This window comes from Bombina bombina, chromosome 6 (genome assembly GCF_027579735.1).
Source record: "Bombina bombina isolate aBomBom1 chromosome 6, aBomBom1.pri, whole genome shotgun sequence".
Classification (NCBI taxonomy): domain Eukaryota; kingdom Metazoa; phylum Chordata; class Amphibia; order Anura; family Bombinatoridae; genus Bombina; species Bombina bombina.
Window position 1 is genome coordinate 121,156,696 of NC_069504.1, and position 25,796 is coordinate 121,182,491.

The 25,796-nt window shown below is 38.9% G+C and overlaps 1 protein-coding gene across 1 annotated transcript in view; it reads left to right on the plus strand.

Annotated features, from left to right (window-relative positions):
- SLC2A13 (solute carrier family 2 member 13) overlaps positions 1-25,796 on the plus strand; it is a 617,139-nt gene that overhangs the window by 173,098 nt on the left and 418,245 nt on the right. Inside the window, exon 2 of the mRNA XM_053716589.1 lies at positions 2,712-2,871. Coding sequence (XP_053572564.1) covers positions 2,712-2,871 — 160 coding nt within the window. The remainder of the gene's footprint in view (positions 1-2,711; positions 2,872-25,796) is intronic.

Genomic DNA, 25,796 nt, shown 5'->3' on the forward strand with positions numbered 1-25,796 from the left:
CAATACCCCCTTAAAAAAACCTAACACTAACCCCTTGAAGATCACCTTACCATTAGAAGTCTTCACCCAACTGGGCCGAAGTCCTCAATGAGTCCGGCAGAAGTGGTCCTCCAGACGGGCAGAAGTGGTCTTCCAGACGGGCAGAAGTGGTCTTCCAGACGGCATCTTCTATCTTCATCTTCAAGACATCCGACGCGGAGCATCCTCTTCTGACTACGTCTTCTTGTTGAATGAAGGTACCTTTAAGTGACGTCATCCAAGATGGCGTCCCTTCAATTCCGATTGGCTGATAGAATTCTATCAGTCAATTGGAATTAAGGTAGAAAAAATCCTATTGGCTGATTGGACCAGCCAATAGGATTTTTTCTACCTTAATTCCGATTGGCTGATAGAATTCTATCAGCCAATCAGAATTGAAGGGACACCATCTTGGATGACGTCACTTAAAGGTATCTTAATTCAACAAGAAGACGTCGCCAGAAGAGGATGCTCCGCGTCTTGAAGATGGACCCGTTCCGCGCCGGATGGATGAAGATAGAAAATGCCGTCTGGATGAAGACTTCTTCCCGTCTGGAGGACCACTTCTGCCTGTCTGGAGGACCACTTCTGCCAGATTCGTTGAGGACTTCAGCCCGGTTGGGTGAAGACTTTTCACGGTAAGGTTATCTTCAAGGGGTTAGTGTTAGGTTTTTTTAATGGGGTATTGGGTGGGTTTTAGAGTAGGGTTGGTTGTGTGGGTGGTGGGGGGGGTTTGTAATTTTTTTTTACAGGTAAAAGAGCTAATTACTTTGGGGCAATGCCACGCAAAATGCCCTTTTAAGGGCTATTTGTAATTTAGTGTAGGGTAGGGCTTTTTTATTTGGGGGGGCTTTTTTATTTTGTTAGGGGGATTAGATTAGGTGTAATTAGTTTAAAAATCTTGTAATTTGTTTATTATTTTCTGTAATTTAGTGGGGGGGGGTTTGTACTTTAGATAATTTTATTAAATTGTATTTAATTGTATTTAGTTTAGGGAATTTATTTAATTATAGTGTAGTGTTAGGTGTAATTGTAACTTAGGTTAGGTTTTATTTTACAGGTATATTTGTATTTATTTTGACTAGTTAGTTATTAAATAGTTAATAACTATTTAATAACTATTGTACCTAGTTAAAATAAATACAAACTTGCCTGTAAAATAAAAATAAACCCTAAGCTAGCTACAATGTAACTATTAGTTATATTGTAGCTAGCTTAGGGTTTATTTTATAGGTAAGTATTTAGCTTTAAATAGGAATAATTTATTTAATGATAGGAATATTTATTTAGATTTATTTAAATTATATTTAAGCTAGGGGTGTTAGGGTTAGACTTAGGTTTAGGGGTTAATAAATTTAATATAGTGGCGGCGGTGTAGGGGGTGGCAGATTAGGGGTTAATAAGTATAATGTAGGTGGCAGCAGTTTAGGGGGGGCAGATTAGGGGTTAATAACTTTATGTAGGTGGCGGCGGTGTAGGGGGGGCAGATTAGGGGTGTTTAGACTCGGGGTACAAGTTAGGGTAAACATTACCATAGGAATCAATGGGATATCGGGCAGCAGCGAACATGAGCTTTCGCTGCTTTCAGACTCCCATTGATTCCTATGGTATCTGCCGCCTCCAGGGCGGCGGATTGAAAACCAGGTACGCTGGGCCGGAATAGTGGCGAGGGTACCTGTTAGGAATTTGTTAACTAGCATAAGTAGTCAAATAGTGCCGAATTTGCATTCGGAACATCTGTAATGACGCAAGCATCGATCTGTGTCGGACTTTGCCCGGCGGATCGTATGTTATGTCACAAAATTCTACTTTTGCCGGTCTGTAGGATTTGATAACTAAGGGGAATCAGGCTCGCCACAAATACGCTGCGGAATTCCAGCGTATTTGCGGTTGGCGGCTTGATAAATAGATGCCTATGTCTGCACTACATGTCAATAATATTTAAAGGGACATTTAACCCCAAAAAATTATTTTATTTTACAGATAGATCATACTATTTTTAACAACTTTTCGAAGTACTTCTGTTATCTAATTTTATTTCATTCTTTTGGCATTCTTTGTTGAGGGAGCAGTAATGCACTATTGGGAGATAGCTAAAAGGCATGTATGTGCAGCCACAAATCAGCAGCTTCTGAGCCTACCTAGGTATACTTTTAAACAAAGGATACAATGAGAATGAAACAAATTAGATAATATAAATACATTGGAACAGTATTTAAAACTGCATGCTCTATCTGAATCATGAAAGAAACATTTAGGTTTAATGCCCCTTTAAAATGATGTAATGCAAAACTTTAATGCCTCTGCATTAAAGTTAGTATGTGTGGACATTATAGTTAAATCTTTATAATAAAGAAATGCAGTTTTATATAAAAAATTACTAAAGTTTAAAATTTACATTTTAATGCCAAAGCTTTATACTAGATTTTCTAAGGGGATCAGAGTTTGCCTTCACGTATAGTAACGTTTTGTCATCTTTTATTGAAGGTGTATTTTAATTTATAGATCCAGCTGATAAGATAATCTTGTTTTTTTTTTATTTAGATCTGATTTCTTGACATATTATTTTTTTTAAAGTTTAATTTGAAAGAGAATTATTATCCAAAGTTTACATCCTTATTTATTTTTCACATTGTTACTTTGATATATGTTCTAGATTAATGTATTTTTAATGATATTTTTCTTTTCACTAGGTATTGCTTCTATGACTGTCCCGGTATATATTGCCGAAGCAGCTCCGCACCATTTGCGAGGAAGACTGGTTACCATAAATACTCTCTTCATCACAGGCGGGCAGTTCTTTGCAGCGGTTGTGGATGGCGCATTTAGTTATCTTGCAAGAGATGGCTGGAGGTTCGTAATGCACTAGAATTTCACACCAGGTTAATAATTCCCTCTAATACTGTATTTAAGAAGCATTGTGTTTGTGAATGTTATGAGGATAGATTACAGCGGTGATATCAAACAGGATCACATGAAATGTTTGGCCTTTAAACTGAAAGATTTAATGACAATTTGCCGTTCTATGACCTTGATATAATATTTTGCATCATTTATTAAGTTTAATTAGTATAAATATATGTCTTAGTCCAGATCATCCAATACAATATTTATTAACATTTTAAAAATCTATTTAAACGCTTTGGTGCGCGTGACATGTTATGCTATGCTCGCCATGCACATTGTGGCCTGTAGACGCAGGACCAGCCCTTTTTGTCATGCAGAGGGATCGCCGATCAAACACGGTTTTGGTCGATCCCCAGCACTATAGGCTGGGGATCGTTGGTGAACTAGTGGGCAGCACTCCCAGGCTTCATTGGAGTGCAGGTGATGTCACCATGTACACATGCGGTGACATCACAAAGGGGCTGAACCAGGATGAGCGGAGCGGGGTTTTCAAATCCCTTGATCTTAGCTCTCTTAGCAGCTACAAACCTCCAAGGACCCTATTTTGAAAAATAATCACATGCTCTTTCAAATGGTGATTTTGAAGCAGCACTAGAAAGCAGATGTTTCTCTTGTAAGGTGTATCCAGTCCACGGATCATCCATTACTTGTGGGATATTCTCCTTCCCAACAGGAAGCTGCAAGAGGATCACCCACAGCAGAGCTGTCTATATAGCTCCTCCCCTAACTGCCACCTCCAGTCATTCTCTTGCAGCTCTCGACAAGCAGTTAGAGAGATGTGGTGTAGTTTAGTTATTTTTCTTCAATTCAAAAGTTTGTTATTTTTAAATGGTACCGGAGTTGTACTATTTTGGTCTCCGGCAGAAAATAGAAGAAGAGTCTGCCTGTGGTCTCTAATGATCTTAGCAGGTTGTAACTAAGATCCATTGCTGTTCTCACACATAACTGAAGAGAGAGGTAACTTCAGCTTGGGGAATGGTGTGCAGGGTATCCTGCTATGAGGTATGTGCAGTGTAAATTTTTCTAGAGAAATGTATATGCTAGAAAATGCTTTTGATACCGGATTTATTTAAGGTAAGCCTGATTACAGTGATTTAATAACGACTAGTATCATGCTTACTATTAGAGGTAACACTCTTACTATTTTTTCAAATTACTGAAATATAAAACGTTTTCTGGGAGTGCTTAAACGTTTTTTATATTCTTTTTGTGATAAACTTTATTGGGGCCCAGTTTTTTTCCCCATGGCTGGCTAAAATTTGCCTAGGATAGTTTTGTTAGGCCTCTCACTGTGTAGACAGGAAGTGGGAGGGGCCTAATTTCGCGCCTAGATGCGCATTAACTTTTGCAGACTGAGACATCCAGTTTCCCTGAAGGAGTTCCCTGAATGCTTAGGACCTCTCTGAAGGGTTTTGGTGCTTTCCAAAGTCGTTTGTATGGCAAGGTAGGGCCACAGCAGAGCTTTTTTGTGACTGATAAAAAAACGTCTATTTCGTTTTTTTGATCCGTTTTTGAAACTAAGGGGTTAATCATCCATTTGCAAGTGGGTGCAATGCTCTGTTAGCCTATTATACACTCTGTAAAAAGTTTGTTTGATTTACTGCTTTTTTTCACTGTTTTTTCAAATTCTGACCTTTTTTATTTTTCTTAAAGGCACAGTACCGTTTTTATTTTTTGCTTGTTAACTTTCTGTAAAGTGTTTTCCAAGCTTGGTGGAACCCCCTCTTAGAATGTGTACCAAATGTACTGATTTCACTTTGTTACAAAGACCATATTCTGTCTTTAAAAGATTTATCACCAGAGGAATCTGACAAGGGGGAAGTTATGCCGACTAACTCGCCCCACGTGTCAGAGCCTTTGACTCCTGCTCAAGGGACTCACGCTCAAGAGGCGCCAAATACATCTAGCGCGCCCATGGCGTTTACTTTACAAGACATGGCGACAGTCATGGATAATACACTGTCAGCGGTATTATCCAGACTACCTGGGTTACGAGGAAAGCGAGACAGCTCTGGGGTTAGAAGGAATACAGAGCACTCTGATGCTTTAGTAGCTATGTCTGATACCCCCTCACAATATGCAGAAGCTGAGGAAGGAGAGCTTCTTTCTGTGGGTGATGTTTCTGACTCAGGGAAAATGATTCAACCTGATTCTGATATGGCAACATTTAAATTTAAGCTTGAACACCTCTGCATGTTGCTCAGGGAGGTTTTAGCTACTCTGAATGACTGTGACACCATTGCAGTGCCAGAGAAATTGTGCAGATTGGATAAATACTATGCAGTGCCTGTTTTCACTGATGTTTTTCCAATACCTAAAAGGTTTTCATAAATTATTACTAACGAATGGGATAGACCAGGTGTGCCGTTCTCTCCCCCTCCTATTTTTAAGAAAATGTTTCCAATAGATGCCGCCACACGGGACTTATGGCAGACGGTCCCTAAGGTGGAGGGAGCAGTTTCTACCCTAACTAAGCATACTACTATCCCTGTCGAGGACAGTTGTGCTTTCTTAGATCCAATGGATAAAAAGTTAGAGGGTTACCTTAAGAAAATGTTTATTCAACAAGGTATTATTCTACAGCCCCTTGCATGCATTGCCCCAGTCACTGCTGCGGCAGCCTTCTGGTTTGAGTCTCTGGAAGAGGCTTTACAGGTAGAGACCCCATTGGACGATATACTTGACAAGCTTAGAGAACTTAAGCTAGCCAATTCATTTGTTTCTGATGCCATTGTTCATTTGACTAAACTAACGGCTAAGAATTCTGGTTTTGCTATTCAGGCACGTAGGGCACTATGGCTTAAATCATGGTCAGCTGACGTTACTTCAAAGTCTAAGCTTCTTAATATTCCCTTCAAGGGGCAGACCCTATTCGGGCCTGGTTTGAAGGAGATCATTTCTGATATCACGGGAGAAAAAGGTCATGCCCTCCCTCAGGACAGGTCTAATAAATCAAGGGCCAAACAGACTAATTTTCGTGCCTTTCGAAACTTTAAAACGAGCGCGGCATCAACTTCCTCTAATACAAAACAAGAGGGAACTTTTGCCCAGTCCAAGTCGGTCTGGAGACCTAACCAGGCTTGGAACAAAGGTAAGCAGGCCAAGAAGCCTGCTGCTGCCTCTAAGACAGCATGAAGGATTGGCCCCCGATCCGGTAACGGATCTAGTAGGGGGCAGACTTTCTCTCTTTGCCCAGGCTTGGGCAAGAGATGTCCAGGATCCCTGGGCGTTGGAAATTGTATCCCAGGGATATCTTCTGGACTTCAAAGCTTCCCCTCCAAAAGGGAGATTTCACCTTTCACAATTATCTGCAAACCAGATAAAGATAGAGGCATTCTTACATTGTGTTCAAGACCTCCAAGTTATGGGAGTGATCCACCCAGTTCCAAAGGAGGAACAGGGACAAGGCTTCTATTCAAATCTGTTTGTGGTTCCCAAGAAAGAGGGAACCTTCAGACCAATCTTAGATCTCAAGATCCTAAACAAATTTCTCAGGGTCCCATCATTCAAGATGGAGACTATTCATACCATCCTACCTATGATCCAGGAGGGTCAATACATGACTACAGTGGATTTAAAGGATGCTTATCTTCACATTCATACACAAAGATCATCATCGGTTTCTCAGGTTTGCCTTCCTGGACAGGCATTACCAGTTTGTAGCTCTTCCCTTTGGGTTAGCTACAGCTCCCAGAATCTTTACGAAGGTTCTAGGGTCACTTCTGGCGGTCCTAAGGCTCCCAGAATCTTTACAAAGGTTCTAGGGTCACTTCTGGCGGTCCTAAGGCCGCGGGGCATAGCAGTGGCCCCTTATTTAGACGACATTCTGATACAGGCGTCAAATTTCCAAATTGCCAAGTCTCATACGGACATAGTTCTGGCATTTCTGAGGTCGCACGGGTGGAAAGTGAACGAAGAGAAGAATTCTCTATCCCCTCTCACAAGAGTTTCCTTTCTGGGAACTCTGATAGATTCTGTAGAAATGAGGATTTACCTGACAGAGACCAGGTTATCAAAACTTCTAAATTCTTGCTGTGTTCTTTATTCTACTTCTCGCCCTTCAGTGGCTCAGTGTATGGAAGTAATCGGCTTAATGGTAGCGGCAATGGACATAGTGCCGTTTGCCCGCCTACATCTCAGACCGCTTCAACTCTGCATGCTCAGTCAGTGGAATGGGGATTACACAGATTTGTCCCCTCTACTAAATCTGGATCAAGAGACCAGGGATTCTCTTCTCTGGTGGCTATCTCGGGTCCATCTGTCCAAAGGTATGACCTTTCGCAGGCCAGATTGGACAATAGTAACAACAGATGCCAGCCTTCTAGGCTGGGGGGCAGTCTGGAACTCCCTGAAGGCTCAGGGATCGTGGACTCAGGAGGAGACCCTCCTTCCAATAAACATTCTGGAACTAAGAGCGATATGCAATGCTCTTCAGGCTTGGCCTCAGCTAGGGACAATGAGGTTCATCAGATTTCAGTCGGACAACATCACGATTGTGGCTTACATCAACCATCAAGGGGGAACAAGGAGTTCCCTAGCGATGTTGGAAGTGTCAAAGATAATTTGTTGGGCAGAGATTCACTCTTGCCACCTATCAGCTATCCATATCCCAGGTGTAGAGAACTGGGAGGCGGATTTTCTAAGTTGACAGACTTTTCATCCGGGGGAGTGGGAACTTTTCATCCGGGAACTTTTCATCTGGGGGAGTGTTTGCTCAATTGGTTCAACGTTGGGGCAAACCAGAACTGGATCTCATGGCGTCTCGCCAGAACGCCAAACTTCCTTGTTACGGATCCAGGTCCAGGGATCCCAAGGCAACACTGATAGATGCTCTAGCAGTGCCTTAGTCCTTCAACCTGGCTTATGGGTTTCCACCGTTTCCTCTGCTCCCTCGTCTGATTGCCAAAATCAAGCAGGAGAGAGCATCAGTGATTTTGATAGCACCTGCGTGGCCACGCAGGACTTGGTATGCAGATCTGGTGGACATGTCATCCTTTCCACCATGGACTCTGCCTCTGAGACAGGACCTTCTACTTCAGGGTCCTTTCAACCATCCAAATCTAATTTCTCTGAGACTGACTGCCTGGAGATTGAACGCTTGATTTTATCAAAGCATGGCTTCTCCGAGTCAGTTATTGATACCTTAATTCAGGCACGAAAGCCTGTCACCAGGAAAATCTATCATAAGATATGGCGTAAATATCTTTACTGGTGTGAATCCAAGGGTTACTCATGGAGTAAAGTCAGGATTCCCAGGATATTATCTTTTCTCCAAGAAGGATTGGAAAAGGGATTGTCAGCTAGTTCCTTAAAGGGACAGATTTCTGCTCTGTCTATTCTTTTGCACAAGCGTCTGGCGGATGTTCAAGACGTTCAGGCGTTTTGTCAGGCTTTAGTTAGAATCAAGCCTGTGTTTAAACCAGTTGCTCCGCCATGGAGTTTAAATTTGGTTCTTAAAGTTCTGTTGAACAGATTTGCAAGGCGGCGACTTGGTCTTCGCTTCATACTTTTTCAAAGTTTTATAAATTTGATACTTTTGCTTCTTCGGAGGCTATTTTTGGGAGAAAGGTCTTGCAGGTAGTGGTACCTTCCGTTTAATTACCTGCCTTGTCCCTCGCTTCATCCTTGTACTTTAGCTTTGGTATTGGTATCCCACAAGTAATGGATGATCCGTGGACTGGATACACCTTACAAGAGAAAACATAATTTATGCTTACCTGATAAATGTATTTCTCTTGTGGTGTATCCAGTCCACGGCCCGCCCTGTCATTTTAAGGCAGGTATATTTTATTTTTTAAACTACAGTCACCACTGCACCCTATGGTTTCTCCTTTCTCTTGCTTGTCTTCGGTCGAATGACTGGAGGTGGCAGTTAGGGGAGGAGCTATATAGACAGCTCTGCTGTGGGTGATCCTCTTGCAGCTTCCTGTTGGGAAGGAGAATATCCCACAAGTAATGGATGATCCGTGGACTGGATACACCACAAGAGAAATAAATTTATCAGGTAAGCATAAATTATGTTTTTAAAAATAAAGAAAAAAAATGCATGTGGATTTGCTTGGTGATGTTACATCATATGCACAATAAAAATAGCTGGTATGTCTAGAGACCCCAAATAAAGTGTATTCTCTAGTAGACAAGTCCCTTTCTTTAAAAAAATATACTAACTTTGTTTGTATAGGCAGGTGAGGGTAAGAGTGAACACCTTGCAAGAAAAAAAATTACTTAAAATGGGGCCTCTCTAATCTAACCCCCAAAAGTCCTTATGGGCTCCTATTTCATATGTGGCTACCCTAAGGTGATCACAGTAACAGCAGTGGCCACTGGGTCATTTTCATTATTTACTAAAATATACACAAACACAATATACATTTTATTTGACAGTTTTTGTCACAGATATCTCACATTTCATGAATTATAAATATAATAATGATATATTGTGAATCTGCTGGGCCTGCTGATAAAAACAACTATATAATTTGTGTGGTTCACTCACTGAAATTTGACTTACAATAAGGTTTAAATGTAGGTAGCAAAAAAAAAGCTAATTACTTGGGTGAAAACGGGTTCACCAACGAAAGGTTAAAAGGGCCAATAAACTTTTTTTTTTTTATAATTGGTACCATGTTTGTTTTTGAGCTCTTACTACTGAATGACAGGGATTAAACATTTTATATTTTCAAGACTTTTGTGTAGTGTTGCTTTCAGGGCCGTCTTTAATATTGACTGGACCATGGGCAAACATTTTCTTGGGCAATTTCGCTCTCCACCCCAACATCCCATAAAACAACTAAGTCAATTTTTTTTTTTCATTGATTACCCCAGCAGTGGATCATCTACTGCTGGGCTAATCATTTAAAAAAAAAATCTGAAATAAATTGCTATATGTGAAACTGTACCTAAGCAGTACTATTAAGTAAATAAATATATAAATTCCTCCACTGTGGATTAATTTAATATATTTATTTACTAATTAATTAATTAGATGTTGGTTTTTAATTTATTTATATATTATACAGTATTTTTTCTTAAGTACATAAAATTTAATGCAATGCTCAGCATCACATAGTAAAAATCAATGGCGGACCTAATGTCTACTGGGCCCCGGTGCAAGAGTTTATTGTGGGCCCCCCTAAAAGCATCTCACCAGTTTTGGGATATTCACTACATATTTATTGTTTAGACAGCCACTGTACAGAAAATTGACCAATTTCATGAATACCAAGGGAATGCCTAACATAACAAACTCCCTTAACCCATATACACACACGCTCTCCAGAGCATTCACATGTACACACAAACACACACTCTCCAGAGCATACACATGTACACACAAACACACACTGTCCAGAGCATACACATATACATGTACACACAAACACACACATTCCCTCTTACACACACATACTTTACAGCATACATAATAATATAACCACACTTGGCATAACAAACAGCACACGTTAAATAAAGGACAACTAAACGGCATCTCACAGAATTCATTTAGATGGGGTGTTTTTTTATTTCCAATGAAAGTGGAAAAGGCTCTAGTAATCTGTACTGGGGCCAATATTAAAAATACCAAATATGTGTGCACTGTGTAGTATACTGGGTGTGTCTGACCTGTAAGGGGGAATCCTGACATTTGGGGAGAACAAGATCAGCTGTAGATCATCTAATCAATCAAGCTGATGCTTTTGAATGTGATTCTGGTGTGAGGTTAGCTGGGTAAAGAGCTTTAGGGCTGGTTAAAGAGATTTAGAGCAGCCATCAGGAGCAAACCAAGGTAGAGACTGAGGAGGAAGCATGGAGGTGCAGACAAATATAAGTTTACTGACTGGAACAGCAGAACTACTATGGGAAGCTGTAAAAAGACAGAGAGGAAAAATCTATAAAAATAAATCTTGCCTTAATGTGTGAAGTATCAGCATGACACTATACATCAGCCACAGCAGCACATGTCACTTCTCTGCTAGGTAAAAGTTCCCTCTCACCCTGCACTAGATGACCCTGCATGGGGGAGGGGCGTTTGTGCATTCACTTATTCTTCCCACTGACACCTTTCTACAAAACACTGTTCCCCTAACAAACTTCAGTTAGTTGATCTGAGGGCCACAGCAGAAAGAGCAGGGCTAAGGGGACAAGCAGACTGGATGCTGTCTGTCCAAGGCTGCAGGGATACAGTGTGAGACGAGTCACACAGCCTCAAGACTGAAGAGAGCAATGTCTGCAGCTGCAGATGTTCAAATCCTCACGTGCCTGCAGCTCCCGCATGCACCTACAGTCAGCCCTACCCTGAACAATTCCCACCACTAGAGCAGTTACCTGGTAAATTGTTAACAGTGGTAACCCCAGCAGGACCTTTTCTGATGCAGTGAGATTGCCTGGATGCCGAGGTAGGGCTTAGCATTCAGTGCTGCACAATGCACACCTAAAACAGCACATGGCACTAGCTTGGCATGTCACATGACAATAAGCAGATAACTTTTGGCTGTGACAGTATTAGGACTGACTGTGTGTGCGTCCCATGTCACATGATGACATCAGCAGTCTGGCATTAACCAAAAGAAAATATTTTTTATTTTTTTTAGGACTCTTGGGCCCCACAACAAAGACATTTTGCCCTGTGTTAAAGATGGCCCTGGTTGCTTTAATTTAGCATACAGACCCAGTGTGAGAAGATTTCCTAATCGATTCATTGCTGAAATTGCTTTTCAATAGCTAAACTCCCTCTACAACTTCTGCCTGCTTTATTTGCAGGAGCCAATCCAGACTTGTCATTGTTATTGTATTACTAAAAATTGCTTTATTTTGTATAACTTTCAGAGTTAAATTACAGGAAAAGGAGGAAAAATAAATAATGAAAGTATTTTGCAAATTATTTTACTACACATCATGAAACATTTTATATTTCTTTAGGAAGGTGTTTCATTTAGGGTTCATACAACCATGTATGTGTTCTTTGTGCTGTAATGAAAATCAGTGCAAAAGAAATCTGTTTACTGTCTCTTTCTGGTGTTTGCTATGTCAACCCTTATTCTCTCTCTATAATTACTGAAAAAAAAATAATGCAATTGTTTAATTTGGTTAATTATACTCTGCACACAGATAATATGTTAACGGCTAAAGCAGTTTTTTTTTTTATTAACACACATTACTTTGCAATTGTCCCATTGACTTCTATGTCCCGTTCAAGAAATATTGTACTCAGATGAGCTGCCTTATTATAAAAGTAAATAAGAGTTAATTTTATTAAAAGATGTTACAGGAACAACCTTTTAAATGGGCTACACTCTTTCTTTCTTTCTCTCGCACCCTCCATTGGGAGGTTGATTGCTGCTGTTGCTTCTTGTTTATATAGCTTTTCTGTAGGTAATACTGCAGCATTGGCATTTTCAGTATAGGTGGGGGTTTCAACAGGAACAAACAGCTGTTTTAAATGGCACAATAAAGGTATAGAAGCTATTTGTGAACAATTAAATACACACCAGCAGGTAAAATAAATCATTGGAAGCAGTGAAACTCAAAATGATTCTTTCATCATTCTGATCGAGCACATGATTTAAAATAAATTTCCAATTGACCTCTATCTAATTTGCTTTGTTTTCTTGGTATCCTTTGTTGAAAAACATAGCTAGGCTCAGGAGCTGGCAGCTAGTTGCTGATTGGTGGTTGCCCATATATACCTTTTTATAATTTACTTACCTATGTGTTCAGCTAGCTCCCAGTAGGGCACTGCTGCTCCTTTAATAAAGGATAGCAAGATAATTAAGCAAAATTAATAATAGGAGTAAATTGTAAAGAGAAAAAATGTAACAGTACAATGTCCCTTTAACCAATTCAAATGGCAGCTGTTCAGATTGACTAGAATGACTTGGAAAATGGAGACAAAAATTACCGATTGCTATAGTAGTTGTAACAAATAAAATCTGTGAATTTACCATTTAAGTAATATTTATTTTATCAGAAGGTGAGAGTCCACGAGCCATTATGTGTGGGAATATTCCGCTCCTTATCACCAGGAGACAAAAGACACCCCTACACACCAAATTTCTGTGTAGCTTTTACAAATTACATTGCACTTTGAATTTGCTGCATTGCAAACTAAAACTGACCATTTCAGAAAGTGGGAAGGGCAGGGCAGTTCCATGGGCTGAACAGGGGAATTCCCAGTGTATGTCTGAAGCTCTCTCACAAGTCTTGTGAATTTTTTTAAGCATTTTAAACAAGCTTGTCTCACTGATTTATCTTGCCATCTGTATGCAGGTGAAGTCTGCTCAAAATTCACTATACACATTTTAAGTTACAGAAAAACAAGCTAAATTGCAATTAAAACATTTCAGTTTAATTTGTAATTGATGCAAACTGATCCTTTATATGATCGGAACAGCCAATAGAATGCGAGCTCAATCTGATTGGCTGATTGGATCAGCCAATCGGATTGAACTTGAATCTGATTGGCTGATTCAATCAGCCAATCAGATTTTTCCTACCTTAATTCCGATTGGCTGATAGAATACTATCAGCCAATCGGAATTCGAGGGACGCCATCTTGGATGACGTCCCTTAAAGGAACCTTCATTCGTCGTTAGTCCGTTGGTGAAGAAGGATGGCTCCACGTCGGCTGCTTGAAGATGGTCCCGCTCCGCGCCGGATGGAAGAAGATAGAAGATGCCGCCTGGATGAAGATGTCTGCCGGCTTGGATGTCCTCTTCTGCCCGGATAGGATGAAGACTTTGGACCCTCTGGAGGAGCTCTTCTTGCCGGATAGGATGAAGACTTCGGACCCTCTTCTGGACGGATCGGTGATACCTGGCGTGGTGAAGACAAGGTAGGGAGATCTTCAGGGGCTTAGTATTAGGTTTATTTAAGGGGGTTTGGGTTAGATTAGGTGTAATTAGTTTAAAATTCTTGTAATCTTTTTTTATTTTTTGTAATTTAGTGGGGGTTTTTTTTGTAATTTAGTTTAGTTGATATAATTGTAGATAGTTTATTAAATTTATTTATTGATAGTGTAGTGTTAGGTTTAATTGTAACTTAGGTTAGGATTTATTTTACAGGTAATTTTGTAATTATTTTAACTAGGTAACTATTAAATAGTTATTAACTATTTAATAGCTATTGTACCTAGTTAAAATAAATACAAAGTTGCCTGTAAAGTAAATATTAATCCTAAAATAGCTACAATATAATTATTATTTATATTGTAGCTATATTAGGGTTTATTTTACAGGTAAGTATTTAGCTTTAAATAGGAATAATTTATTTAATAAGATTTATTTTATTTCGTTAGATTTAAATTATATTTAATTTAGGGGGGTGTTAGGGTTAGACTTAGCTTTAGGGGTTAATACATTTATTAGAGTAGCGGTGAGGTCCGGTCGGCAGATTAGGGGTTAATAATTGTAGGTAGGTGGCGGCGGCGACATTGGGGGCAGCAGATTAGGGGTTAATAAATATAATATAGGGGTCGGCGGTGTTAGGGGCAGCAGATTAGGGGTACATAGGGATAACGTAGGTTGCGGCGGTGTACGGAGCGGCAGATTAGGGGTTAATAATAATATGCAGGGGTCAGCGATAGCGGGGGCGGCAGATTAGGGGTTAATAAGTGTAAGGCTAGGGGTGTTTAGACTCAGGGTTCATGTTAGGGTGTTAGGTGCAGACTTAGGAAGTGTTTCCCCATAGGAAACAATGGGGCTGCGTTAGGAGCTGAACGCTGCTTTTTTGCAGGTGTTAGTTTTTTTACAGCTCAAACTGCCCCATTGTTTCCTATGGGGAAATCGTGCACAAGCACGTTTTTGAAGCTGGCCGCGTCCGTAAGCACCGCTGGTATTTAGAGTTGAAGTGGCGGTAAATTATGATATACGCTCCCTTTTTGGAGCCTAACGCAGCCCTTCAGAGAACTCTAAATACCAGCGGTATTTAAAAGGTGCGGGGGGAAAAATGAACGCGTAGCTAACGCACCCCTTTGGCCGTAGAACTCTTGCAGGCCCATTTATCAAAGGGCTTGCGGACCTGATCCGACACTGCGGATCAGGTCCGCAAGACCTCGCTAAATGCGGAGAGCAATACGCTCTCCGCATTTAACATTGCATTGTGAGCTGCTGGTGCAACGCCGCCCCCTGCTGACTCACGGCCAATCGGCCGCCAGCAGGGAGGTGTCAATCAACCCGATCGTATTCGATCAGGTTGATTTCCGGCGATTCCTGTCCGCCTGCTCAGAGCAGGCGAACAGGGTTATGGAGCAGCGGTCTTTGTGACCGCTGCTTCATAAGTTGTGTTTCTGGCGAGTCTGAAGACTCGCCAGCAACACGGCCCTTCAAGCTCTGTACGGAGCTTGATAAATGGGCCTGTAAATCTAGGCGTTAATTAGCTAAGCTTGTTTGGTTGCTGTGAAAACTCCCCCTGAGTGCATGGCTGCTTTTCCACTAAAGCAGTTGCTACTTCTTGGGCTTTTTCATAATGAGGTTTCCATTGATCATAGAAACAGAGAATGTTCTATTAACTTAAAGGGACACTGTACCCAGATTTTTTCTTTCATGATTCAGATAGAGCATGACATTTTAAGCAACTTTCTAATTTACTCCTATTATCAAATTTTCTTCATTCTCTTGGTATCTTTATTTTAAATGCACAAATGTAAGTTTAGATGCCGGACCATTTTTGGTGAACAACCTGGGTTGTCCTTGCTGATTGGTGGATAAATTCATCCACCAATAAAAAAGTGCTGTCCAGAGTACTGAAAACAAAAAAAGCTTAGATGCCTTCTTTTTCAAATAAAGATAGCAAGAGAATGAAGAAAAATTGATAATAGGAGCAAATTAGAAAGTTGCTTAAAATGGCATGCTCTTTCTGAATTACAAAAGAAAAAAATTGGGTTCAGTGTCCCTTTAAGTCCCTTCATATATTTGAAAGTTTCCATCATGTCACTTTGTTCCCTTCTCTCCTCTAAACTATACATATTAAGATCAAATAGTCTTTCTTTGTAAGTTTTATATTTTAGACCATGTACCATTTTAATAGCCCTCCTTTTGACAGTTTCTACTTTATTTATATCCTTCTAGAGATATGGTCTCCAGAACTGTAGACAATATTCCAAATGAGGCCTAACTAGTGATCTGACCTTGCTATTTTTCTGCTACTAATACCTCTCCCAATGCAACCAAGTATTCAAATAGCCTTACTGGCTGCACTGCTGCATTGTCTACTGAATTTTAAATCATCTGAAATAGTAATTCCCAAGTCCTGTTCCTCTTTAGTTACAGTTGTTAATGTACCATTGAAACTATAATTGGCCTTTGGGTTTTTGGATCCCATATGCATAATTTTGCTCGTGGTAATATTAAATTTATTAATTCCATTTATTTGCTCAATCCTCCAGTTTAATTTTTTTTTATATCACTGCTCCATTTGAGCCACTTATACTGGAACATCAAATGTTTGTATCATCAGCAAACAGGCACACCTTTCCCTGGAGCTCACTTTCAATACCACTTATGAACATGTTAAACAAAACAGGTCCAAGAACTGACCCTTGGGGGACAACAATAGCAACTGAGCCCTTCATTTGAATATACTCCATAAATGTAAAGGGACCGTCTAGTCAAAATTAAACTTTCATGATTCAGATAGGGCATGCAATTTTGAAAAACTTTAAAATTGACTTTTATCATCAAATTTGCGTTGTTCTCTTAATATTATTTGTTGAAAGCTAAACCTACGTAGGCTCATACGCTAATTTTTTAAGCCCTTGAAGGCAGCCTCTTATTTCAGTGCATTTTGACAGTTTCACAGCTAGACAGTTGACAATGAGGAGACAATTTCCCTCTGAAGGATGTCCATGATCTAATTATTATTTAGGACTCAGGAGTGCTACAAGTGTATACTGTGGAGGATGTTATTCCTCTAGTTTCTTGCAATGCTAGTTCACATGTGCCATATAGATAATATTGTACTCACTCCCTTGAAGTTATTTATGAATCAGCATTGATTGACTACAATGCAATTCTGTCAAAAAAACTGAAATAAGGGTGCGATCTGCAGAGGCTTAGATACAAGGTAATTACAGAGGTAAAAAGTATTTTATTGGGTAATTGGTAATAACGGAGGCCTGGGAGTCCCCAACTTTCATTTATATAGAAATGCTGTGTTCCTGTCACATATCTTGGATTGTTGTACCTTCGAGGAACCTCATCATAAGCAATGGGTGAAATTAGATCACAAGATCTCAGCTTCTGTACAATTAGTAAGCATGTTGTTAATGACTCTAGACATCTTACTTTTCCTATAATTTCTAAAACATTTCACTCTTGGCATTGAATATTTAAAAATCATCCATCTGTTTAATCTATCCCATTCCCCCTTATTTTCCACACTTGGGAACCCCCCAACCAGATTTACATACTCATCCATCCAGCAAATAGGAATACACCACCAACTGCCTTTATATGTTTTATCAGAAGCTTCTTACCAAATCACAAATTGAACATTTAGGAGATGGTTTCTTCTGTTAATGTTTTTGTTATCATCAATTTAATCACTTCATAAATACCCACCAATAAAACGGAAATTCCTTATGGTCGCAAACTCCATTTGAAAAAATTTGTAGGTCTTTAGCTCAGACTGGTCACACAATCTCCCTAATTTAAAAACTATTAATTAAGTACTCCTCGCCAGGACAGTCTTCCCTTATACACTCATAACTGGGACAAAGATGTACCCTTTACCCTAGCTACCAATGAATGTAAGATGATAGTTGAAAAAAAGCACAAATCTCCTCACCCGGCCACATTATAAACAAATCTCAAATGATTGAGACGTTGGTATCCAACACCACATAAATTTAAGTATTTTTTCTCTAATTCCTCTAATCAATGCTGGAGACATTGCCCTGATGAAGGAAAAGTGTGTCACATAAGGTGGTCATGTCCGAAGATGCAAGTGTTCTGGGGGAGCATCTTGAATTACATAAACACTGCATTAAAAAGCAATTTACAACTAGATCTTTTTCTATTGAATCTGTCTCCCAAACTCAAAACTGAAATCCTATAGGAGATAAATCAAGGCAAAAAAAAACCTCTCTCCTTGCATCACTTCTGGTACCAAAAGTTAAATTCTGTTATACGCTGCATTCTTCCTATCCAAACATAGGTTAAACAGCAGAAAAAGACAGAGGAAGACACATGAACTTAAATCTAATTCACAGGAAGAATGCTTGTGAATATTCTACTTCCTAATTAAATAACTCTAGCACTTAATGCTATCCTTGTTTAGATGAGGTCCTTCTTTAGAGGAGATCCCTTACAGAGCTAATATTAGTCAGATTTGTAAAGCAGCTACTTGGTCTTCTTTGCACACATTTTCTAAGTTTTAACACTTTGCTGTGTGAACCTATTTTAAAGGGACAGTCACGTCCAAAAAAACTTTCATGATTCAAATAGGGCATGTAATTTTAAACAACTTTCCAATTTACTTTTATCACCAATTTTGCTTTGTTCTCTTGGTATTCTTAGTTGAAAGCTAAACCTAGGAGGTTCATATGCTAATTTCTTAGACCTTGAAGGCCGCCTCTAATCTGAAAGCATTTTGACATTTTTTCACCACTAGAGGGCATTAGTTCATGTGTTTCACATAGATAACATTGAGCTCACGCACATGAATGTACCGAAGAGTGAGCACTGATTGGCTAAAATCCAAGTCTGTCAAATTAACTGAAATAAGGGGGCAGTCTGCAGATTCTTAGATACAAGGTAATTACAGAGGTAAAAAGTGTATTAATATTACTGTGTTTGTCAAAACTGGGGAATGGGTAATAAAGGGTTATCATCTATCTTTTTAAACCACAAAAATGGTGGTGTTGACTGTCCCTTTAAAGCTTATTTGGCAGGAAAGTTCTGCAGTCCGTAGAGCAGATCTTTCCAAACTGTTCATGTTGGTGACACACTTTTTAGACCTACATTATTTCGCGACACAGTTATTCAGTTGTACTAGCAAACAGGAGGTTAAACTAACTTGTTTTAAGAGATGCGTACGCATACGGAAATTATATAACAAAATGTATTTACAAGTAACAGTATGTATGTGCCAGAAGAAGAAAAAAATTAACAACACCAACAGCTTTCTATTTTAATGGGATGTATGAGGTTGATGGGATGAACACAATTTCTGAATATTTGAATAAACACACAGTCACAAGCCGATTGAGGAGACTACACGTACAGTCAGGAGCCAATGTGCCATCAAAGCCGCCAATGGGAATAGTTTCAGTTCCCGCTGAGCTGCACCAATAGGTTAAGATGATCTGTGACCCACTAGGTATCAATCATGTTTCAACCATGTAATATGCGTAGCAGGCAGGCGAAAAGGCAAGAACCAAAAACATTTTTTTTAAAATATATAAATTCAAAAAATTTGTGCTGAAGCAGGGACACACCTACACACTGCCGGCGACACACTAATGTGTCATGACACACAGTTTGGAATGCACTACCGTAGAGTCTGCATAGTGACATCCTGCCTTCACTGTTTGTCCTCCCCTATTCACGGTGGTCTTGTGGGCTTCACAGCTTACTTATTTATTCCCTCAAGTGATTACTCTCACCATCTGATGAAAGCAAACAACTTTATGCTTATCTGATAAATTAATTTATTCCATGATGGTGAGAGTTCTCAAGCCCCACCCTCTCTTTGTGTTCAGGTGACAGCAGTATTTGTTTTGCACTTTTTTGCCCTGCTTTATCCTTCCTGCTTTTTTCCTCATCTACTTGGCTATATTTATAACTGAGTTTTATGGGAAGTGGGATAGATTTAAAGCTCTGGTGTGTTGGGGTGTCTATTGCCTCCTCCCAGTGGTCAGAAAGGGAATATTCCTACACGTGATGGCTTATAGATTCTCACTAACTTAAAAGAAATTAATTTATCAGGTAAGCATAAGTCTTTGTTATTTATATATATATATATATATATATATATATATATATATATATATATATATATAAATAGCTTACTTTTTTCTGTATTGCTATTTAAAATTCTGCATGTGTATATTTATACCCTTAATGTAGGAGCAAGGTGAAGTATTTAACAAAAATAAGATAAATTGATTTTGGCATATTTAATTTGAATACTTCTCGTGACCTTTAACTGCTTAATGTTTCAACATCTAACTATTTTATACCACATTACACTGCGGCAAAATGATCTACTGAGTTATTTTGCCCTCCAGTGACATTCTTTGGAACATTTGTCTTACTATGGATTTCAAGTGCATCAAAATTAAGTGAAGAGATTTTTGGACGTTGGCATCCAAAAATAAATGTTAAAATAAAAGAAAATTTGTGGTATGAAACAAACTTAAGAAGCTCACAGATTTTAAAAATAGATACCAAAAGGATTCCACTGCTTTCCTTATCTTTTTACAGACAAGTTGTGTGGCAATGTTCCATCAAGAGGTGTCAGTTATTCTGAATGCTTTCTAATTATATTTTTAGCAGCAGAATCTGTTGGAGTTCTACAAATAACTGATAATAATAATATACACCTGCACACTATGGCATTAGGTATTTTCACTTTAGTGTGTGTAAAACATAGAGGTGAAATGGTTGGATTTCTTGGTGCCCAGTTTTTGCTCTTTTACACATGTGCAGCCCAATTAACATAATTGGTGAATGTGTCAAGAATTTGTGTTGCACATGTGCTCATGCAGCTATTGCAACGTGTTGTGAAGACAACTACTCACTCAGATGAGTAAATATATTTTGGTACTCTGACCTTAAAGGTCAGGTCATACAATGGGTAAATTAGATTAGATGGATTAGTTTAGATGGCATAGTTTTTTTAAATAAAATCGATAAATAAGGGTAGATTTATTAAGGTAAATATGGATAGATAACTAAATAGACAGGCAGACAGATATTGATAGATTAGATAGATATCAACTATCAATAGATGGGTTGGAGTGATTTATGTAGGTTTTCCAGCACTCCCTTATTTCAGGAATCGCCCTTATTTGTCCAAACTTTTCTGCACTCTTCCAGGCTTCCTTAGTATGTGCTCTTAAAACCCTTTTCTCCCTTATTTGTTTACAAGATGTAAAATCTTCATTTTAAGCATTTCATACTTATTATAATGATCGGTTATTTGTAGGGCGCCAACAGATTCCGCAGCGCTAATACTGTTCTCTTGTACTCTTATTTACTTAATCATTTTGATTTATCTGACAGTTTAATGTATTTTCTCCTACTGTGCCTTAAACAAGACACAGAATTCATGGATTTGCAGAAAGTTGTTGAATGTATTAATCTAGACTGTGAATAAAGCTGATTAGCATGAAGAATTTTGTTGTACTAAACTGTATCAAAAATAGTGGGTTTTTTTAGTAACTACAGTATAGTTTCTTGATTTCCTACATGAAATGTGTTGATTCCTTAGTCTCCCTTATTTTTTCAAATAAAGTTGGCAATCCTAGATATATGTATCACAACTCTATCTATCTATCTATCTATCTATCTATCTATCTATCTATATATATATATATATATATATATCCTATATCTATCTAACTATCTCTATCTATCTATCTATCTATCTATCTATCTATATATATATATATATATATCCTATATCTATCTAACTATCTCTATCTATCTATCTATCTATCTATCCTATATCTATATATCTAGCTATCTATCTGCCTATTTCTATCTATCATCTATCTATCATCTATCTATCCATGTATCTATCTATCTAACTATATTTATCTATCTATCCTATATCTATATATCTAGCTATCTATCTGCCTATCTCTATCTATCTGCCTATCTCTATCTATCTATCTATCTATCTATCATTTCCCACAGCATACAAAACACTCTCAGGATGAATTGGGTGCACATCCAGTGACACAGACAACTAACCCCAGAGCAAACTAGGTATTTACCACAAATATTATATAAAAAAAAACAGAACAGAAACTAGTTGCACTTGCTGACAGACAAGGAAAGCGAATGCAAAAACAAACAAACATAAAATGGAGGATTAGTTGCAGTTAATGGGAAAGAGATAAACACAAATGTCTTCCCACATCGCCTCCAGTAATTAGGTCCTTAAATGGACAGTGAGAATTAAACTTCCATGATTCAGACTGAGGGCTCCATTTATCAAGGCTTCACCATCAATCCGCCTGTGCCCAAGCGCCAAAATGCAAGTGTAATTTAGCTTTTAGATTTATCAAGGTATGCACCCTATTCAAAACGAGGCTGGTCGATTTCACATATTCTCCGCCCGTATTAAGCCAAATAAAATTAAGTTTTCAAAGTTATCGCATTGTGTAGTCTAAAGTTGCATCTTAAAATCCGCTCGGATAGTAAATGTGTATTTAGCATCTACTTTGTCGCAACCTCCATAGAAAACAATAGTCTAGAGGTCTGAATTAAATTCATCTCACAAGAGCCAAACGTTACATAGGTGTTTAATAAATGTGTGTTTTAAACATGTCTGCAATCAAATACCACAGAAAACAATAGACAGCCTGGAATGAATACAAACCCCGGATGCCCCCGCACTTGAAGCTCACAGCCAAAACTTCCGGTAAAATTACAAGTCAATTTATTGATACAATGTTAAAAACAAACAAGCTGATACAAAGTATAGCGTGACAGGTAAAACTGCTAGCAGGTAAACTGAATCATCACTGCATTGCCGTGACGCTTCAGTTTACCTGCTAGCAGTTTTACCTGTCACGCTATACTTTGTATCAGCTTGTTTGTTTTTAATATTGTATCAATAAATTGACTTTTTATTTTACCGGAAGTTTTGGCTGTGAGCTTCAAGTGCGGGGGCATCCGGGGTTTGTATCTCTCTTTGGCAGTTCTGACGAGTACGCCGCCCCCAGCATATGGAGCCTATGCCAGACCCTGTTCTCCTACGGTGCCATTACTGAAGAGCCCACAGGTTTTTACTAGTGCGCCTCTGGCTTACATTGTATGCTGGAATGAATATAAGTTGGTACATAGACCGCCCGTTACCATGGCAACCAGACGTTGCCCAGCAGCGGTTATGACAGCAGCATACTAACACTAATAACACCCTAGTGAAATAAAGAGAACAAGTGTCATTAAGCTAAATTACATAAAAACAAAACATGCATAATCACTTAACAATTATAACAGGGGTCAAGCTGGGATGACCTGAATGAACACTTAACAGTTATAGAAACATAGATATTGACGGCAGATAAGAGCCATAGGCCCAGCAAGTCTGCCCAACCTTACCTAACAGTATAAACTTATCTAGTTCGTAGGATAGCCCTATGCTTGTCCCATGCATTTTTAAAGTCCCCCACAGTGTTTGTTGCTACTACCTCTTGAGGAAGTTTATTCCATAAATCAATCACTCTTTCTGTAAAGAAGTGCTTCCTCAAATTACTCCTGAACCTACTACCCTTTAGCTTGAGCTCATGACCCCTTGTTCTTGAATTTTCCATTTTATGTAAAATACCCACAGCCTCAGTTTTACTAAACCCTTTAATGTACTTGAAAGTTGCTATCATATCACCTCTTTCCCTTCTCTCCTCTAAGCTATACATATTTAGGTCATTGAGCCTATCCTGGTAAGTTTTATTTTTTAGACCATGTACCATTTTGGTAGCCCTCCTTTGCACAGATTCAAGTTTGTTAATATCCTTCTGAAGATATGGCCTCCAGAACTGCACACAATACTCAAGATGAGGCCTAACTAATGATCTATAAAGTGGCATAAGAACCTTACTATTTCTGCTGCAAATACCTCTACCAATACATCCAAGCATTCTGCTAGCCTTACTCGCTGCCTTACTACATTGTTTACTAATAGCAGGGGATAAAACTGAAATGACAACAATTGATATAGGTACTGAAAATAGAGACATTACCCATAAAGTGAAACATAACCAATAAAATGTATACTGGGAAAATACATGACCCAATATATTTAATTTGTACATAATGTATAGAGCAATAGGGAGAAAAATTGAGAATGGTTCCCAGGAGGGAACCAATATTAAGGAAGGCTAGATATAAAGGAAGAGATATGTGATATACTCCGCAGACTTACTGTCCAAACAATGTAGGGGTGGAATACTAGGAGGGCCAATCTCTCAGTCACAAGAAACAGTACCAGTCCAAATGCGTGTTTAGTCCTCTAGGGCAGTGTTTTTCAACCAGTGTGCCGTGGCACACTAGTGTGCCGTGAGAGATCCTCAGGTGTGCCACGGCAGACTGACAACAGTGTGACATATTTTTTAAATTTTGCTTGTTTTTTACTCCCAGTGCAGGGGTAGTTTGTAGGAGGCATGGCATAACAGCACAATACATACAGTATGTGTGTGTTTGTGTGTATGTGTACATATATATGCTGTATTAGGCTACAATGTGTGATTTTTTTTTAAATTTTGGGATGGTGGTGTGCCACAGGATTTTTTAATGTAAAAAAGTGTGCCACGGCAAAAAAAAGGTTAAAAATCACTGCTCTAGGGCTCAAAGTGCCAAGGGGGAAAATCCAGCGTAATTCGCACTGAAGTAAGAGTCTTGCTCTGTCTCCCCCTCTCATGTTTGGAGGGATGTGATCAATTATTGTGTATCTCAAGTCCGAGACTTTATGTCCTGCTTCGGCAAAGTGTTTAGCCACAGGTTGTTCAGATTCTTTTTTTCTCCTTCTTCAAATTATATTGATATATACAGAGTTTGTTCGGCAGCGGCTGCTTAGTGTGGCGAACTACAATGCGTGCTTAATTCCTGCCTTCCTGACTTTTTAAATATTAAATATATAAAGAAACAGAGAAGGCGCCACATAGCATAATTCCGTATGGTATACCAAATTATAAATTGCAGCTCAAATGCACTCACGTGTTGGAAAGCACCAAGATGTGGTGCTGACTGGGCAGACCGGAACCTCAGAGTTGTCCGGTAAACTCTCCTCTCAGGCTAAAGCTCCCAGCAGCCAAGATAGTAGTCACCAGCAAAGTTAAGGTGTGTGGATGTCAGGAAGGCACTATAATTCCTCAGGTAATTGGAGGCTTACTCCAAACAGGGATATCCAAATAAAAAGCAAAGTAGCAAGTATGTATCAATAAAAGTGTTTATTTTAACACATTAAAAACACAGCTACGCGTTTCTCAGTATCATGTACTGTTTCCTCAGGCTCTGATACATGATACTGAGAAACGCGTAGCTGTGTTTTTAATGTGTTAAAATAAACACTTTTATTGATACATACTTGCTACTTTGCTTTTTATTTGGATATCCCTGTTTGGAGTAAGCCTCCAATTACCTGAGGAATTATAGTGCCTTCCTGACATCCACACACCTTAACTTTGCTGGTGACTACTATCTTGGCTGCTGGGAGCTTTAGCCTGAGAGGAGAGTTTACCGGACAACTCTGAGGTTCCGGTCTGCCCAGTCAGCACCACATCTTGGTGCTTTCCAACACGTGAGTGCATTTGAGCTGCAATGTATAATTTGGTATACCATACGGAATTATGCTATGTGGCGCCTTCTCTGTTTCTTTATAGATTAATTCGTTGTGGACGGCCTTATACATCGAGGAGAGCTGCCTTACACACCCCCATAATCATTGGGGACTTTGATAGAATTTTTTGGACTCTGATCTGTTTATTGTGATATTATCATCTATATAGGTTCTTTTTTCTGTAACCATTTACATATATGCTTGTATACTTATACAAATGTGATACTACTTTCTGTTAATAACTAATTAATATACTAAGAACTGTGGTTATCATTATCTTTGTGTATCTAGTTATTTAGCATATATAGATAGCGCCCCTATCTTATATATTATTGTACTATATATACCCTATAAATTGGGTGTGTATATAT